Source organism: Doryrhamphus excisus, linkage group LG12 (assembly GCF_037039965.1).
Source record: "Doryrhamphus excisus strain RoL-2023G ecotype Guam linkage group LG12, RoL_Dexc_Guam_v1.1, whole genome shotgun sequence".
NCBI classification, from domain to species: domain Eukaryota; kingdom Metazoa; phylum Chordata; class Actinopteri; order Syngnathiformes; family Syngnathidae; genus Doryrhamphus; species Doryrhamphus excisus.
The window spans coordinates 14,791,513-14,809,004 of NC_136368.1; the positions used below are offsets into that span (position 1 = coordinate 14,791,513).

The window sequence follows — 17,492 nt, forward strand, 5'->3', positions numbered from 1 at the left end:
AACAAAAATGACATTTTTGTAAGAAAAAGTAACGATCTTCACTTATTGTTTTTTTTTTAAATAACCCACAAAATGTACTGAAAAAATGCCTACTAAATTCGCACTTCAACAGTCTCTGAAACATTAAGAACATTAAAAGTGTCAGCGTGGAGTCAAATTTTCATGCATATTTATTGGGAATTAGCATAAAAAAGTTCAAACTGGAATAATTTCCTGTGCAGCCCCTTTTCTCAAATGATCCCCTCCACGGGGAATGAAAAAAGGCAAAATCTGTACAACATTGAGGAGACCCGTGTCTTCCAACAACTACACACAAAAAAGTATTTAAAAAAAAAAAAAAAAAGAAAACAATTTTCCTGTGCCTGCCAGTACACTCCCCACCCCGTATGTGATGAACTCCATGGGTGCAAGAAACATGGCAAAAACCTGTGCAACACATTCTGCAGACACGGCGCACAAGCTGAGCTGAAAATGACCAAAATGTGCCACATATCGCAACACCAGCACCCCCCCCCCCACACACACATACATTTGCCATTATACAATTAATTATTTAAACATATAAAATAAAATGACATGTCTCTCTATTCATTCCACTTACATAACTTATTATTCAAAATATTTTTTTACAGCTATATTAACAACACCAGCGGCTTGAAGTTGCAGGCATAGCTGTGTGTGTATGTGTGTATTCACTTAATGAAAGCAATAAATAGTCGTAAGCGTTTTGTCCGCCGACCTCGGCAACAGTTGGGTGAAAACAAACAAACACGCAGCTTGTGAATAGTGGGGAAAAAAGTGGAGCGGGAGGAGAAATGTGGCCAAATGCCAGACAGACGGCTTACTGTCGGGCCTTTGGTTTGGCCACTGTTTTTTTTTTTTTTTTCGGTGTGTGTGTCTGGTCCGGTCCTGGCGCAGACCCGGATCTGTGTGCAGACACAATACATCATACAGTGTCAAGAAAGAGAGGGGAAGATGGGTGGACGAGGTGGGGTGTAAAAGGGAGGTACGGCGCCTTTCATTACCATGGTCACCAATGGCACTACCAAGCATTAGCGACACCCCCCCAATTATCCTACCAAGCCTGCCGTCAAGAGAAGACAAAAGACTCGAACCGTGTCTGCTGGGGCAACATTGCTTTGGCTGCCTGTGCTCCGTTCCACACCGACACATTGTACCGTGATAGTAGGACGTGCACCACTGCTGGGACCCAAGTACTGTAAGAGATGCCCGCTTGGAATAAAGTGGCTTCACCTTAAATGAGAGATCAGGCAGCTTTTATTATATTTCTCCACAGTTACACCTGCAGGTAGCACCCGCAAGGAGCTGCATGACTTTTGCTAAAGGGACCGACACATAGAAGCTAAATGGTGATTTCAAGCAGTTCCGTGTTTGTGAGCTGGCCCCCCGAGCAAAAAACAGGGAGGGGAAAAAGGTGGGGGGACCAATTGGGGGCCCTTGGTGAATAGATCCCCTGCAAATCAAAATTGTGTTTGTTTACCCTTTTAGGGAACATCAAGATGCTTTCTTGTTGACCTCGTCGAGGGCCGGAGGTGTGGGTACGACATAACAGCATGATGATCCGTGCACCCGGCGGAACCAGAGGGCGGCAATTCTCAAATTATAGGCGGCAGATTTCATCCACAACGTCCACTGCATGATGGCTCATTTCATATCTTCTTTTGGATTAAAACAACACTGTCCTCTTGGTGTCAGGTAGTCCTGATCTGGGAAGAGAAGACCACTCACCCTCCCTACCCCCAGCACCAACACCAGCTTCACTCGCTTCCTCCTTATATCTGTGGCATGGCGGCAGAGAGTGAAATGATGTTCTTCGCTTGCTTGAGCGAGGGCATGTCAATCATACTTCCGTGGAAAGTGAACGCACCCTGGGACACATTCAAAAAAGGGACATTACAACAACACACAACTTCAAATAATTACAATAAAAGTGCATGACAAGGTGATCATGTTACTTATTAACTCAATTTAGATTTGGAAGCCTAAGAATTTAGTAGGCTTCATTTTTTTTTTTTTACAATAATGTACGCTTATTGCCATGGAATTTAGGGAAAATGTGACATTGCTGTAGTAAAACACAGCATTTGCAGGGTAGTGTGTGTGTGTGTAAGCTGGTGTGATGCTGATATGGAAAAATGTAGATAATAAAAAGTAAAGTAAAAAGTAAGTAATAAACACAAAAACATTGTAGGTGGGGGGAAAAGGTCATCTGTATGTTGATATGATATACAGTAGTTTTGTTATTTATTTGCAGCACTGATTAAAAGTCAGTTGTGAACTACACAGATTTTACAAGAAAATGTAGTTTTTTGTACTAGTGAATTTAGAAGTAATTTCTGTAAGCATAATGCAATTAACAGAAATGTATGTGGTTCTAAAAAATACATTTTGCGTACTAATTACAAAACATAACATACTCTGTGTGCATTTGAGTGCTTTGGACAATTAGCAAAATCTGATATTTTTGGGGGTAAAGTATTTTGAAGTCATCTGTTGGCCGTTTTTGTTGTGGTTAATGTGCATAGTTAACTTTTTTTGTAGAATATTCCAACTAATGTCTGCCATATTTTCGGAATATTGTGTTGAAGTTTGTTAAAGTGCCATCAATACTCATACGTGACAAAACCATGCTATTAGAATAGGATGAGGCTGGAGAAAGGATCACGTGAAAGCGAGGTAGCCATATTTGGGGAATAATGTCTTGTTGTTTTCTATTTGTGTGATGAATGATTGTACTGTACTATATCTGTAGAATTTCATACTAAATTCTCATTAACCCACAATGCCAGGTGTTGGATATTGAGCAATATCTGGAAGTGTATGAAAAGGAGGCACCACTACCATAAGGAAGTAAATTCGCTCAAGCTTTTGCACAAGCACAAATGAACACACACACACACACACACACACACACACACACACACACACATACAGACAGAGGGATGCGTTTATACGAGTCCCTCGGGCAACGCTCGCTAAGAGCTGTCCTGGTGGGCAGAAAAGAGAGTTGTGGGCAGATTGTGTATTACCTCAGCAGATAACCCACAGAGCTCAACACATAGGATCCAACCATGCACTAAATTAGGAACAATAATATTGTACACTTAATTGGCCTGAGGACTTCCCCCCACTACCTCACCCCCACCCTCATCCTCCTATGTCGTCTCTGAGAGTCACCCAAGGGTGTACAGTAGGTATTGTACCGAGCTACAGCGCTATGCCAGAGGACACACAAAAGAGGACACTTGTGATATTTTCACCAAGTCTTTATAAATGCTTAATTTGTGCGAGTTCAGTGCCTTTTAATGGCTTTGAAGTTGCATTCAAATTGCAGCGTTTAGGAATTTAACTGAGCTTTAAATGAGGGAGCAGCTTCAGTGGTTTTATGGACACATCATCCTCCCACAAAAAAAGTGCAAATGCATCAAACACTATGGAGTCCTTTTTGACTTACCTTTTAAAAACAGGGAAAAACATGCTTTATATTTATACAGTCCAGTTTAAAAAATATGACACCAGTGATTATTAGGTGTTACCTTTCCGTCCTTCTGGTGCTGTTCAAATGCAGCAATGAGCTCTGTAGCCCACTGGATCCTCTGCTGACTTGGAGAGAACTCCTCCTGCACAGCATGGACCTGGCTGGGGTGGATGACCTGTTTACCTAAATGCAGAAAAATAAACACAAATTACTAATATTTTATCATATTTTTGAAATAATAAAAAATGGAAATAGTAAAAAAAAAAAATCCCAGTTACTAATAATCAGGCCATTCAATCAATTGCAACTGGACTGTTGAGCTTGTGTAAAAGGAGATTTTGTCTGACATTAAAAAAAGAGCTGACAACACTGAATAATTTGGGCACCACAAGAGGAAAAGTTAATTGTGTGTGTTTATACTGTATGACTACTGTGAGGAGAGTGTGCACACCACCCCGCACACGTTGAGGCACTTGTAATTTAACAGCAGTATAACATTCAAGAGCAAATGTCTAATAACATTTATTGAGAAAATACTCCACTTGTTGTGTTGTGCGTGTGTGGTAAGGTGTCGTATTAATTCACACATCATTGTGTCCTCTAATGATACCGCTGCACACACACATTCATTTAGTGTCCTGTGAAATAATTTGCGTCTTTAAATGAATAATAAAAAAAAGAAGGCAGAGAGGAGGAAATAATGCTGAATGATGGGAACTAAGGAGGAGGGATATGACAAAAGCTATTCATAATAAATTTGCACGTTTCTGATAAAAAGGTTATCTATTTATTTACATCTATTGTTGAGTGGTCTGAAAAATGCCTTTTACAAAATGGCCAAAAAAATGATTAGTTTTGATTAACTGAGCTTATTTATAGGGTATGAGGGCTAAATATTAGAAACAGGGATCGTCATGATACACACCGAAAACACAATCATATTTTTAAATGAATCCCTCTTGGATGAAATTGATAAAATTGAGCATTAGTATAGAAATTATAATTTGTATAGAATACTATTAGATGTGGCTGGTGAGTGTATAGAAAGTAAACTGTGATATACGTTAGAAGTGTTAAGCACAGCAACCAAAACAAGCAAAATATTAGACCATTCCACAATCTTAATAATTATACAGTACTGGAGTAAAAAAAAGTTAACAAATCATGTAAAATGTACATGAATTCAGAAATTTAAAAACTGACCCTAAACCTTAATCAGTATTTACCACACCCACCCCCCCCCAAAAAAGCCCTCCTGGTTAAATATGACAGACATAATCCCATGTACATTGACAGATCAAACATGTTGTGATAAGTTACGCTGGTTATGAAAATGTCTGGCGGCGACGACGGCTGAGCAAATCCTTAAAAGGTGGGCCGAGCCCAAGGAAGCAAACCCGAGAGGAAGTGCAAAAGGAGGGAAGAAGAGGAGGAGGAGAGGAGCCCAATCCCTTCATTCAAACTGCTCTCACCCCGGTTAACCCCCACAAATACACACTTACATACTGCACACACACACACACACACACACACACACACACACACACTGCGGTTCCAGGCTGTTGAACGTCTACTGACATCATTAATTAGGCTGCAACCCTTCAACGCCTTTGTGCGCTACCAGACATTTATTTTAAAAACACTCATCTCATGTTTGCATGGATGTGAGGACAAGTGCATTAAAAGCCTGTGTGTGTGTGTGTGTGTGTGTGTGTGTGTGTGTTCAGCTGAGGGACTGTAACCACACACACTTGTTGGCTAGCCAGGGAGTCCCTCAATACCAGTGGCCACACTGAAAATAAAAGGGGGGGAGTAGTAAAATTATAAGTCTGACTTTTACTAGAATACTTTTCTGATGAGTGATTTGTAATTTTTTTGAAAATTGAATTTAAAAATGTTCGACTTTTGATCAGAGTACTACTTTATTTCCGTCAAAATGACTTAAATTTTTTTTTTGTAATAATTCTACAACTTTACTACTTTTTGATGTTTTCTTATGATCCAGCTTTATTCTCAATTAATACAAAAATACATCTTCTTTGTATCTTTTCCTTGCACCTCTTCCAACTTTACTGTCTTAGAATTAAAACTTTTACAATAAAATTGCAACTTTTAGCTTGTAATGCTACAACTATGCCTGTAAAATTACAGGTTTGTCATAAAACTTTTACAGTTTTCTTGTAATTCTATGAATATACCTATGACACCATAACTTTTTTATTACATAGTAAGACACACATTTTGTGTTTTAATATTACTGCATTTTCTAATAATTAGTTTATTTAGTGCAGCCAGTTAAAGGCCATGCAGTTAAAATGTAGGACTATGTTTGAGTCTGCACAATAAAAAAAAAATTCACAAACATAATCAGTATAATCAGCATAAGTTGCATCTATTTCAGAAAAAGTCAATGCTTGGCTGCCAGTTTTAAAAAGGTGCAGGGACAGCAAAGATAAGGTGCCACCTCCTCCCCAAAATGCATCATGCATGCCTGGTGGCCAATCGCAGACTGCCATGTGTTGCCGTCACCTCACTGGATGACGGCTATTTGGCAAACTGCTGTCAGGCGAGTGATGGGTAGGGTTCACAGGCAGGGAAGTGAAACGTGGTCCTCTTAAAAAGCAGAGCATGTTGTCAGAACGTATTTTCAAGGAGTCTCAGTACCTGGAACATGAATGCTTAACAGAAAATAAGCGGCCACATTAAAGAGGCCGTATAAATCAAATTTCTCAGCAATAGAGTAGTCTTTTCCGTGGCAGGTGAGGCAATGCCAACATCAATTACTGCTCAGGTATCACCGTTTTTGCCTGCAATGCTTTAGGGCTATTAGTAGCTTTTTTACACACAGTGCTTTTGTGAGCCACTAATCCAGCACTTCAAATCTGAACATGTACAAATATGCAATACAATGGGGGGAAATCAGAATATCCCCAGAGTAGGCTGCCCCGTTTAGTGAGTCCCACTGCATGTGCGCACACAAATTGTGGTGTTTGTTGCTTGGCTACACAGAGCACTGTTAAAAGTCAATGCTTTTGACAGATAGCTCTTTAATCACTCCTGCATTTTTCATGCATAGAAATGTCAGAGCATTTAACAGCCGTAGTACATTGTTCATAATTTGCTTAACACAGAAGATAGAAAAAAACCCCACAGGTGCATTAGTGACAGGCATGATAAATCCATGTACAACACCTTAAAGCACATATTGAAGTTAAATAAACAAATATGTGTAAGCTTTGTATTTAAGGCATGGGGGAATATTAGGCAGCCTGACTAATTTGCTGCCTAATTGAGCTGCAATAAAAAAATAGGTTTGATGTAAAAATGCAAAATCACATACTGTATACACTGGATACAGACTGGTGCTGGTGCTGAGGTTTCAAAGCTGGGAAGTTAGCATATGCATATATCAGCATTCATTTCCATGAGATGCTCATATTTCTGAAGAAGAATTAGTATTTCCTAATTTTTTTCAGTTATTAGCATTGTGAATTTAAACAATAAGAGGTTTAACTCTAAGCTGCAGATTCCTCTAGTTTCCAAGTCATATTTTGTCCCTTTTTGTTTTGACAAGGTAGTATAAAATGTGCCTATTGTAAAAAAAAATGCAAGACCTTGACCTGCAGTAGATAAACAGGGATGGTTGAATGCACTTTTATAGACACGTTAAGTTCGTCAGCTTGAGGAATCTCACTCTTTTCTTTTTTTCAATGTGTTTCTGCTTACATACACTTTGTTGACATGTCACGTTTGTAACAATTGTTGTATTGTGGGTTGGAATAATAACAAGTTTAGCTCCAAGGCTCAGATTCCTTTACTTTGCTAGTTGTTTTTTTCATCCATCCATTCATCCACCCAACCATCTGTCCGTCCATCCATCCCTGTCTATCACCGTTTTTGCCTGCAATGCTTTAGGGACAGGTGACCACAGGTCAGTGATGTAATCTCTTCCATAAAAGAGTGGTTAAGGTTGTCTATACGTAAACGACAAGATTTCAGATTATCTCACTCTGGAATCTGTTTCCAAAAATATAATTTCAGGGCACCCAGAACGCCGTTTCCGTCTGGATGAAAGACTGAAACAATAAAATACTTTGCCATTTTGACTTGAAAACGTTTCCATGTAGATATCCCCCTGGGAAGTGGGTCCACAGAATGAATTTTACCTGTGAAGCCCATGAGAGCTCCCTCTCGGGCTTGTTGCCTTAGCCCCTCCACATCTTTGTAGTCAATGTACACCAGGTCGATTGCCTGCAGCCCAAAAGCCTTGGCGGTGGTGACCACTTTCTGCCTGGCGTAGAGCAGCTCCTTGGCATCTTGGGTCCGTGTGGCGCCTTTTTGAACGTAAACACACACAGCATGCAGGTCACGTGTTAAGGTGCAAAAAGAGAGATGAGCTAATGTGAAAGGAAGGCAAGGGGGAAGGGGAGCGGGGTTGCACAGGAAGTGGGGACAGCGTGGGGTGATGAGTGAGGAAGTCAGGACAATATACAGTATCACTACAAAACAAATGCTGCTCTCACACAGGGGTGCATTTCATATTTTGTTTCCAGACTGTGAGCATTCATTATCTTATAGTACACTCACTGTACACAGCAGTAGTACTACAACACTACAACAACTACAACTACAAGAATATTCATTCATTTTGTACCGCTTATCCTCACGAGGGTTGCCGGGGGTGCTGGAGCCTATCCCAGCTGTCTTCGGGCGACAGGCGGAGTACAGCCTGGACTGGTTGCCAGCCAATCACAGGGCACATATAGACAAACAACCATTCACACTCACATTCATACCTATAGACAATTTGGAGTCGCCAATTAGCCAATTAGCATGTTTTTGGAGTACCCAGAGAAAACCCACGCATGTACGGGGAGAACATGCAAACTCTACACAGAAATGGCCAGGGGTGGTATTGAACTCGGGTCTCCGAGCTGTGAGGCCTGCGTGCTAACCACTCATCCGCCATGCAGCCCACTACAAGAATAAATGAAACTATTACATGAAAATGTTAAATGAATGAAGTAAATTAATGAGTCAGTGACCATTCAAAAGAGCCGTTTCCTAAGTTGTTAATGGCTGCCACAGTGTCTTTCCTCAAATGCAAGTGCCCCAGACATCACTGTGTGTGATTAGTTTTCTTGTGGGGATATATAAAAGATCTTGTTTTTGTTCCACTTCAACTCACTAACCTCAACGACTTTAAACATCCAATAATTTCAGCGATCAACCCAGTGGATTGTGGTATGGTTACATTGAACACTTGTAAGACAAGAAATAACACTAATGCTTGTGACTGAGTTTTCCATTGGTTTTCCTTAATAAAGTATTGCGTAATGAAATTGGTTCATTCTTTGACGATATGAATATAATGAAAGCCTTGTTATTTGCACATGACACAATACAACATTTCACCAGGTGCTCCCCGCAACCACTGCACAAAGATCTAGCAGTGAATTAGCACACGTGGGTAACCAAGTGCCATAATAGCTACCTATGCTTGCGCAAAAATCATCAGAGCCGAACACCACGCCGTCGTGATGGAGGCAGGCCTTGGGTGTGAGTCGATGGATTTCCTCGCAAACCTCCTGGAAAGAAGCAGTGCATGTACACATTACAGGCCAGCAGGGGGAATGTCTGCATAAAAATGCTAAATCTAATTATATACCAGTGTTCCCGGAGTCTGGCTTTGTGATTTGTCTTCACAAGGAACACAGACACAAACACAAAGAACACATTACAAAATACATTTCCCTCTTATCAAATATGCTAATGAACGCAAAGCCCTTCCCTAGCCTTTACTCTCTATCAAGGGTTGAAATTAGAATACTAGACAACTAAATAAGCTGCCAGCAGGCGCAAACATGAAGGATAGCGCCGCCGGGACGCCTCCCTTTTAAGTTTTTGAAAGATCTCTTGATTGTGTGAAATGCTGAGAGACAAGCGTTCAGACACATGCAAAATATATTTCTTCTACAAATTGTTTTAATCATATTTGATAGCTCTAGTAGGGATTAGAAAGTCATCAACTGTGGTGAAAATTTCTGTTCGAATTAACCGATTTTTTTTTGTAAGTCTCTCTGAGAATGTTCTGAACACCTATTTTGATACTGTTGTATCAAGCAGAATAGTAGTGCCTGGAGGAGCTGTCATAGCGGGAATGTAGTTCAGATTCCAACAGCTGACATCACATTGTAATAATGAATTCAAACAAAGACAGTGTGCCTCTTGTGGACAGGTGAGGTCATAAAAAACTATGTCGCTTCTAAAATACTGGTCTTTATTATATGAATATAAACTATGGGTTCCGAGACAGCAAACTCAATGCTTGCAACCCACAAATGGTACATTAGCATTTGGTTAATATAAACACATTAAAAAAATCACTTTACTTTACTCAAAGAGTATGAATACTTTAAGTTCTGCAGGGCAAGCTCCAAAATGGTCTATTACTGACATCACTACCATTGAAGCAATGGTGTCTCTGACAAGTAGACGACTTTGGCATGCTCCTTGTTGAACTACGGTACTGTATGCCATAAAGAGAGTAATAAAATGAAACATATTAAAAACATACATAAAAAGTGTTGAAATGGCCCTTAAATAATAACATTGTTTCAATGTATAATGTCAATCATGTACTGTATATAGTTGCATCAATGTTGATGCTGTTCTACATTACATATCGTACTTGAATCGAGGTTGATTCATTGTCAGAATTGATTGGAAATTCAATGTTACTGTATTTCAGTGTTGATCGTAGCAAGCACTTTCAATGTTTTTTTCATTGTCAGACATCAGTGTTGATTCCAATCTTCAGCCTGGCGATACTCAATGGGTTAGCACGTTGGCGGCACAATCAGGCAACCTGCGTTCAAATCTCTGCTGCATCTGTGAGTGGAGTTTGCATATCCTCCCAAGAGTACCTGTGGGTCTCCCTGGGTACTCTGGATTCATCCAGCATTCCATATTAGATTAATAGGAGACTGTCTGTGGGAAAACCTCTGTCCAAGCCCAAATAAAAACTATAGTAAATAAATGCATAAGACATAAATATTCTTAAAACTATCATATAAAATGACATTTTTCTTCAGTCTAGCCTCAAAAAAGAAAATTTAATCTCAAGGTATGACTCTTATAAGAGCATTTGCCTTAAATCTTACCTTGTATGGGACCATTTTACTTACTGCACTTTTTGGGGGGAATTTTGCCCATCGTTCACAATCCTTATATGAAACATGAACTTATTCTGTGCAATATAACACGAGAAAACAAGCTTATATTAGCAAGCTAACAACGGACGTCATTGGGACACACCTATTTCAACAATGAAGCCCATTAAAAAAACTCTAACAACGTTGCAATGTTGATTGATATTCATACTGTGGTTATGCATTAATACGTACACTGATGATAATATGTAATAGATGTAGTATATTGCCATATCTTGCCTGTGAATGACTCAGACTAGCGATTAGCAACGCGCCGTGTTAGTCCCTGAGATAAAAATTGATTTGATGTTACCTGCTACAATAATAATATCGCTATATATACACAGGTATGTAAATGGAACACAGTGCGCATTTTTGTAAGATTTTTTATGTGAGGGTTTTCCCATGACGTCTCTTGCTAGCTAGCTCATAGAACTTGTTTTCTCGTGCTAGAATGAAATGAATGAAAGAAATATATGGTTATGTTCATGTTTCACATGTTTTCACGTGAATGATGGGCAAAATTAAAAAAAGGTGTAGTTCCCCTTTAAATCTAGCTTTATGCAAGATCAACTTGCTTACACTTAGACCTGCTTTCTTATTTTAGGACTTACTATATTCTTTAAGTCACTTGCCAAGCAAATTTTGCTTGCACCACAATTTTTTTTACCACAAAGTTGTCCCCATAAAAAGTGATCTTGTTTCAAATATGATTGTTTTTGCAGTGATAGGGATTGCTGTAATATGCTGGGATGCAATAAAGAGCATTAGAGTGCGGATGACATGTTTGCAAAATCCACAATGACAAAATACATACATTTCAGTGAAAAGTATAGTAAAAAAAATAGTAAAATACAACAGTATAGCTAACAAAGAACTGGTTCTCTTTACTCTAGTTCAGTAACCTTTCAGATGAATTTGCAAAGAGTGGAAAAAAAAAACGTGTGGATGCTGTCTAACCAAATGCAAGTCCAAATTTTTACATCAATGAAATGACAATTTCTGTAATTGCTGCAATAAACTGGAATGAACCTCGGAGGATTGTTTTTGTTTTTTAATTTAATCTACTGCGAGGTGAGAAATATGTTGCACAAAGCATACGTAATGGCAAAGCACAATATTTGCTGACCAAATGAGATTCAGCCTTTTTCCAGAATGTTTTATATGTAATAAAAAGACTGTACCATACACTTGATCAAACATAGAGGAACAATTTTGCGTGCTTGGTAACCAGATGAATTAGGAATATTACAGTTTTTAAAAGACAAATATACATTTTTAGTTTTTTAGTTTAGTTGATCATCGACAAACAACAAAAAATCTCATCAGAATGTTTTTGGATGGTGGGGGCGATTTGGGAGTGGATGGGTTGCTAGGAGTAGTTTTTAATTTACCTTAAAGTTGAGCAGTCCCACAGCAGTTTCCACAAAGGTCACCAGGCGAACAGGCTCCGTCAGCGGCCGTCCTTTCAAGCTGTGCTGAAACCTGTCAACGAACTGAAGAACACAGGCGGCACGACTCATTAGCTCGACGTTTGTGCGAACGGCAAAACACACTGAGCCCCGCAATTACAATAAATTACTTTGTACAGCTTTTTTTTGTTGTGTTTGTAATCTCTGCAGAATTAAGCGTTAATAACAACAACCCCTACCACCCTTTTTTTTTGATAACTCCAAACTCATTTGTAATAGATGTTTGAAAGAATAAATTAAAAGATCTGTCGTGCTCTGAGGGACTGGAAGTTGCTGCTCCTCACCGTGCAGCTGCTAAGTGCACTTACCACTGCATTATTAGCCCACTCCAAAGAACTCATACTGTGCTATGATGCCAGAATTAATTCAACGGTGTGTGTGTGGGGCAGTGGGTGAGGGGGGAAGAAACGAAAATAATAAAAACTGGAGAAAAAAAACGGGAATAGAAATGGTCCTGGTAAGCGATATGAATGCTTTCAACATCCGTCATGAGAGACATGCAAAAAAAAAAAAAAAACATTTGAAGATTTGATATACACCTGGACGCACTGCTCACTTAGCAGCCATTACACCAAGAAACAAGGATGAAGTATTTTGCATTATCACCAGGGTACCCCACACCCTTTATCCTCCTTCCTTTTGGTCTGAAGTCTTGTGCACCACCTTCCCTTCAGAGCTCTGCGTGGCAACATCAGACCCCCCCACCAAGCTCATGTAAATACACATGCATGCACAAGTGGCAGACGAAACAAGATTCGGGAAGTCGACATTGCTCCCATTTGCATACACATCTTTTATTGATAGTGACACCACCGGAGCAACAAGGCCCTTCCCCCCCCCACAAGCACACCTTGGCATCATCTTAAAAACCCTGAGTTTAATTCTATGAAAGACCAAACCGTTCCAATTTTTTCCAACAGACCAATTCACAGTGAGCCTTGGCCTGCCGGTGGGATAGCCCAAATTCCAAAATCTATCATCTGGAAACACACAAAAGCCCACCCCCCTCCCTTCACAAGCTTTGAAAGGGCCACCCCCCCGAGTCCACAAAAACTTTGTGTCCCCATGTCCTCGCCTTTTTCCTCCCTCACGATAATCTCAGGTATGCGAGAAAAATAAACCGTTGCTCGCTAACATTCTCCTCAGTCTGAAAGAGCGAGGCCTCCATTGAAGGACTTCTAAAATAGGGCCAATTTTAATCATCTCCCCATTCAATCACAGCCGGGATAAATCATATCTGAAGAGATTTGCATAAATACAAACCCATCAAAGACTTTTCATCTTCAAAAGCTCTTTTTCTTTTTCCAAGACCCCAACAGGCTTTGTACTGTAATCATCTGAGGTCACAACCCGGTGGGAGCCTGGTTGCCATAGCAACTTGAATGCTAGGAGGGGCGGGGTATAGGGGGGCGATGAGTTGGGCATGGTGCGGGTGGAGGGGTTGGTGTGTCTAAGAGTGTAAAAAGAGGGTGTTAAGATAAATCTATTTTTGCCGCAGCAAATAGATACGGAAGAAGGACCTTGTCCTGCGATATCGGGGCGATATCCAACATGATGGCAGATGGGGACAGAAGGAATCTTTGAGGAGAAAAAAAAAGAACCTTTAAGAGCCTCTGAGCGTCTCTGATTACATGTTTCCGTCCCCCCGCCGTATTCTCCTCTTCAGCTATTATGCACTTGGAGAGGCTGATTTAGAGGTGCTTTTGTACCGCTCATGTACAGCAGCCATTAGACGTCAATGGCTCTCACAACTAAGGCCCTTTAATCGAGACTCAATTGAGTGGGGTTAAAAAAAAAACACACACACACACACAACAAGGAATATTTTTTGGAGAAAATGGGGAATAACACCTCTTCTTGCCATTCAACAACAACAAAAAAGGAGACGGACAAGAGAAAGGAAGCGATAGTGGGACAAGTTTCAATTAATTTTCTTCAAAAGGGGGCCAGATTAAATGTTTCCTGCCTGCTGAAGTGTTCATTTCACAGAGGGGAAGTGGAGAATAGGGATGAGGGGAGGTTACGGGAGGAGGAGCGGATGACGGGGGCCGCCATTCATTTTTGGTCCCAGTGCACACTAAATAGTGCGGTGGGGGCACACAGAATTGAGCACGAATCTGTGTGAGAATTGTCTCACAGACACACACACACACACACGCACGCACAAAAACAGGGGGGTTGGGTTGGGAAGGGGGTTTACGCCTGTTACAGCCCAATAAGGCCAGTCAGTCACAAAAGGACCCGGGGGTTGGTGGTGGTGGTGGAAGGAGGAAGGCCCCCGCTAAAGATCTTGCACACAAAAGGAAACAAGCGAGTCCATCTTTTAGCGACAAATCAGTCTGGAGGCTCCTGGGCGAATATCAATAAAAAGGGGACAAAAATAAACAAGTGGGGGTGGGGGTTGAAAGGGGTGGTGGTTGGGGGGGATTTACTGCGCTTGCCTTTACAAGAGTGGAGAGAATCAGACACATGCTTACAACACAAGGCGCCTGCCTGAATCTGCATGCACAAACTAAGCTGAAAGGCCAGGCAGGCCTTAAGGGAATGGAGAGAAGAAGAGTTTAGGTGATGGAGGCAAGAGAACACCAACAGAGTTCTACTAAGTAATGTAACGAAACACATACAGGTTGAATCTTAATTTTACCTCTTACCCCTTATCTTAGCTCTTACCCCAAGGTTTTGTGCGTTGACGAGAATCAAGTGGTGTCCCGATCCTCCTTAAATTAAGGGCTAAGGTGTGTACAACCTTAGAAACCAAGGGTGGTAGGGGACCACACTTGAAATGTAGGATTCAGCACTCCGGCTGACAAGACAGCAGGGCGGACACCGAAATAAGCATATTAATGTATGTAATCAAGCATAATTATTGATTTTCACATTTTATAATTTAATTAATTAAGTTATAATTTTCAGAAATTACTAGAGAATGATATGTAGTGACCGTATTATCCTGTAAATTGCATTTTAAAATCCCAAGCTACATAACTGAACTGTACCGTGACCTTTGTGTTTTATATTACCTATGTATGTAATAAATCATGCAACTCAGCACATCATAGTGAAGTCTGTTTATTGTATTCAGCATTCCGTATGGATGGTCTGGAGGTGAGCTAAATAAAACACACCGCATTATCAAAGTTCATTCAACTTTGGAATCTCACGTTGTCCCATCTATATATTTTTGTAAATCACTCTCTATTTGTTTGTTTTACTATGCTACTATTGGTATTATTATTTTATTACTGTGAATTTCTCTTGGAGATGAATGAAGTATCTATCTATGTATCTATCTACCTATCTATCTATCGCTTTTAAAATACCCCATCAATCATGCATATGTGTCATTCCTGCAGGAAATGCTGAGCCAACCACACAACACTCCAAGATCATTCAAAAGGTGCAATTGCAGTATGGAAAAGTAAAATGCAATATAAATGTCTTGAATATGCTGTGTCTGGGGCTGGTTGTGGTAATATTGCCAGGCAAATTGTCCAGTTTTGGTTTGTTCATTAGCCAATTTATGTTGTTGCACTATGATGTGATGAAGAGCCCTATAAAGGCGATCGATAATCTCACCCTTCAACTGACTGAAATGTCAATAAATAAAGTTCAAAATCAGCAAAGGGGAACTATGGTTCCACCAAACAATGAACCATATGGTCCTACATCAGAAGGGTTTGCATTAATGTTGTTTCTTGACCTTTTGGGACAGGACATCATACAGAGCCCCTTTATAGAAAAGCTAGAGGGATAGAGCTAACTAAGCTAAACTTAGATTGGTTGGTCTGCATTTTTTGCAGTTAAAGTAGCAGAAGTATTAGAACACCAATCCCTAGTGAGTTAAGGCAAAAGGCGCAATTGTGAGCTCCATTACGCTTATGAAGTAAATCTGCACAAATGTCCATCTCTTGGGCAGCAGCCAAGAAAAACACTACTTGTCCATCCCAGAGTCCTGCCACAGGGATCAATTCCCACTTTTACTGTGAAATGGAAAGGCGTGTTATGATTGCTTTGAAGATTCCCGTGGTTTCGTCTTACTTCTTGAGTTTGTCTAAGGATACCACTACATTTCATAGACCCAGAAGACATGAGAAAAATATGACTTTTTTTTCCTTTTAGGTTATGTTCCTATGTATGTATTGAAACTATTGAGTTTTGTTTTTTGGAACTGGTTGAATAATGTTGTTTCAAAAAGCATTTCTCCTAATGTGGAAAAAGAAACGGGACTTAGACAATGATTATGAGGTTTTATGTATGTTGGGAGACTCTCTTTAAATCTTTTGAAATCCTCTTTCCATGCTGGGATGTACTGTAGATCATTGTATATGCCCACCACTTCATGGAGGACAGTGTGGTATAAAAATAAATGAATATGATTAACTCTTTCACTCCCAAAGATGTATTCATACATTTTCTTTCAACCCGACTGCTCGCGCCCAAAGACAAATTTCTATGTTTGATGCAGTTTTAAGCCGAAAGAACAACCACATGTTGGCAGAAGTGCATAAGCATCTTTTCCATTGAAATACAGTGGCACAACAACCAGGAAGTAAAAGGCAGGGAGTCTTGTAGCATTGACGAGATCATGAATTGAGGGGAAATTTGAATAGAACGCGTCCACACACAGCTCAGTTGGAAATGTGAAAATTGTAAATAGTTCATGGTGTTACATTGGTAAAAATAATGTGTTATTTTCATGTATTCCAATTTTATTTTCATTTTTATGTGGCATCATTTTTAAAATATTTTGGCTAAATATATCTCAAAGTGAAAGTTGAAAAACTGATATCACAATACTGTGAGAGTTTTGCTTACATTGTGTCCTTGTCCCACTGCTTAACGTTACCTTACTTTGATATACCTCGGAAAGGTAAGTACTTTTGCACAACTGGCCTAAAATTACAAGAAATTATTTAAAAAAAAATACTTGCTGGTTTGACAAAACTACAATTTGAACACTTACCCACTGGACTTCTTGAGTATCCTCCACTTTAGGCAACATTATGGTTGGTGGGAGAACCTCAGCCCCAACAATGACCTCTAGGTCAGCTTCTGCTAAGCCACTGGACACAGAGTTCACCCTCACACATTTCTCTGTCCGGCCCAGGTTCAGTTCTTTCAGCATCCTGGGAATGGTTTCTCTGGCCTCTGTCTGCAACAACAAATGAAAATTTATCAATAGGTGACACAAAATTAATGAACAAATTGGCGTATTTCAACACAAAACGATAAAAACATGTTTCTGTTAAAGTATACTTTGTGAAAAACACAGCAGGGAGACCGGTCAATATGATGAAAAAAAAATTAAAG

The 17,492-nt window shown here is 39.9% G+C and overlaps 1 protein-coding gene across 1 annotated transcript in view; it reads right to left on the reverse strand.

Annotated features, from left to right (window-relative positions):
* Positions 1-1,260: 1,260 nt before the first annotated feature.
* clybl (citrate lyase beta like) overlaps positions 1,261-17,492 on the reverse strand; it is a 55,921-nt gene continuing 39,689 nt past the window's right edge. The window contains exons 3-8 of the mRNA XM_058081793.2: positions 17,146-17,334; positions 12,105-12,206; positions 8,994-9,087; positions 7,666-7,833; positions 3,558-3,682; positions 1,261-1,889 (exon numbers count right to left, since the gene is read on the reverse strand). Coding sequence (XP_057937776.2) covers positions 1,794-1,889; positions 3,558-3,682; positions 7,666-7,833; positions 8,994-9,087; positions 12,105-12,206; positions 17,146-17,334 — 774 coding nt within the window. The 3' untranslated portion in view covers positions 1,261-1,793. The remainder of the gene's footprint in view (positions 1,890-3,557; positions 3,683-7,665; positions 7,834-8,993; positions 9,088-12,104; positions 12,207-17,145; positions 17,335-17,492) is intronic.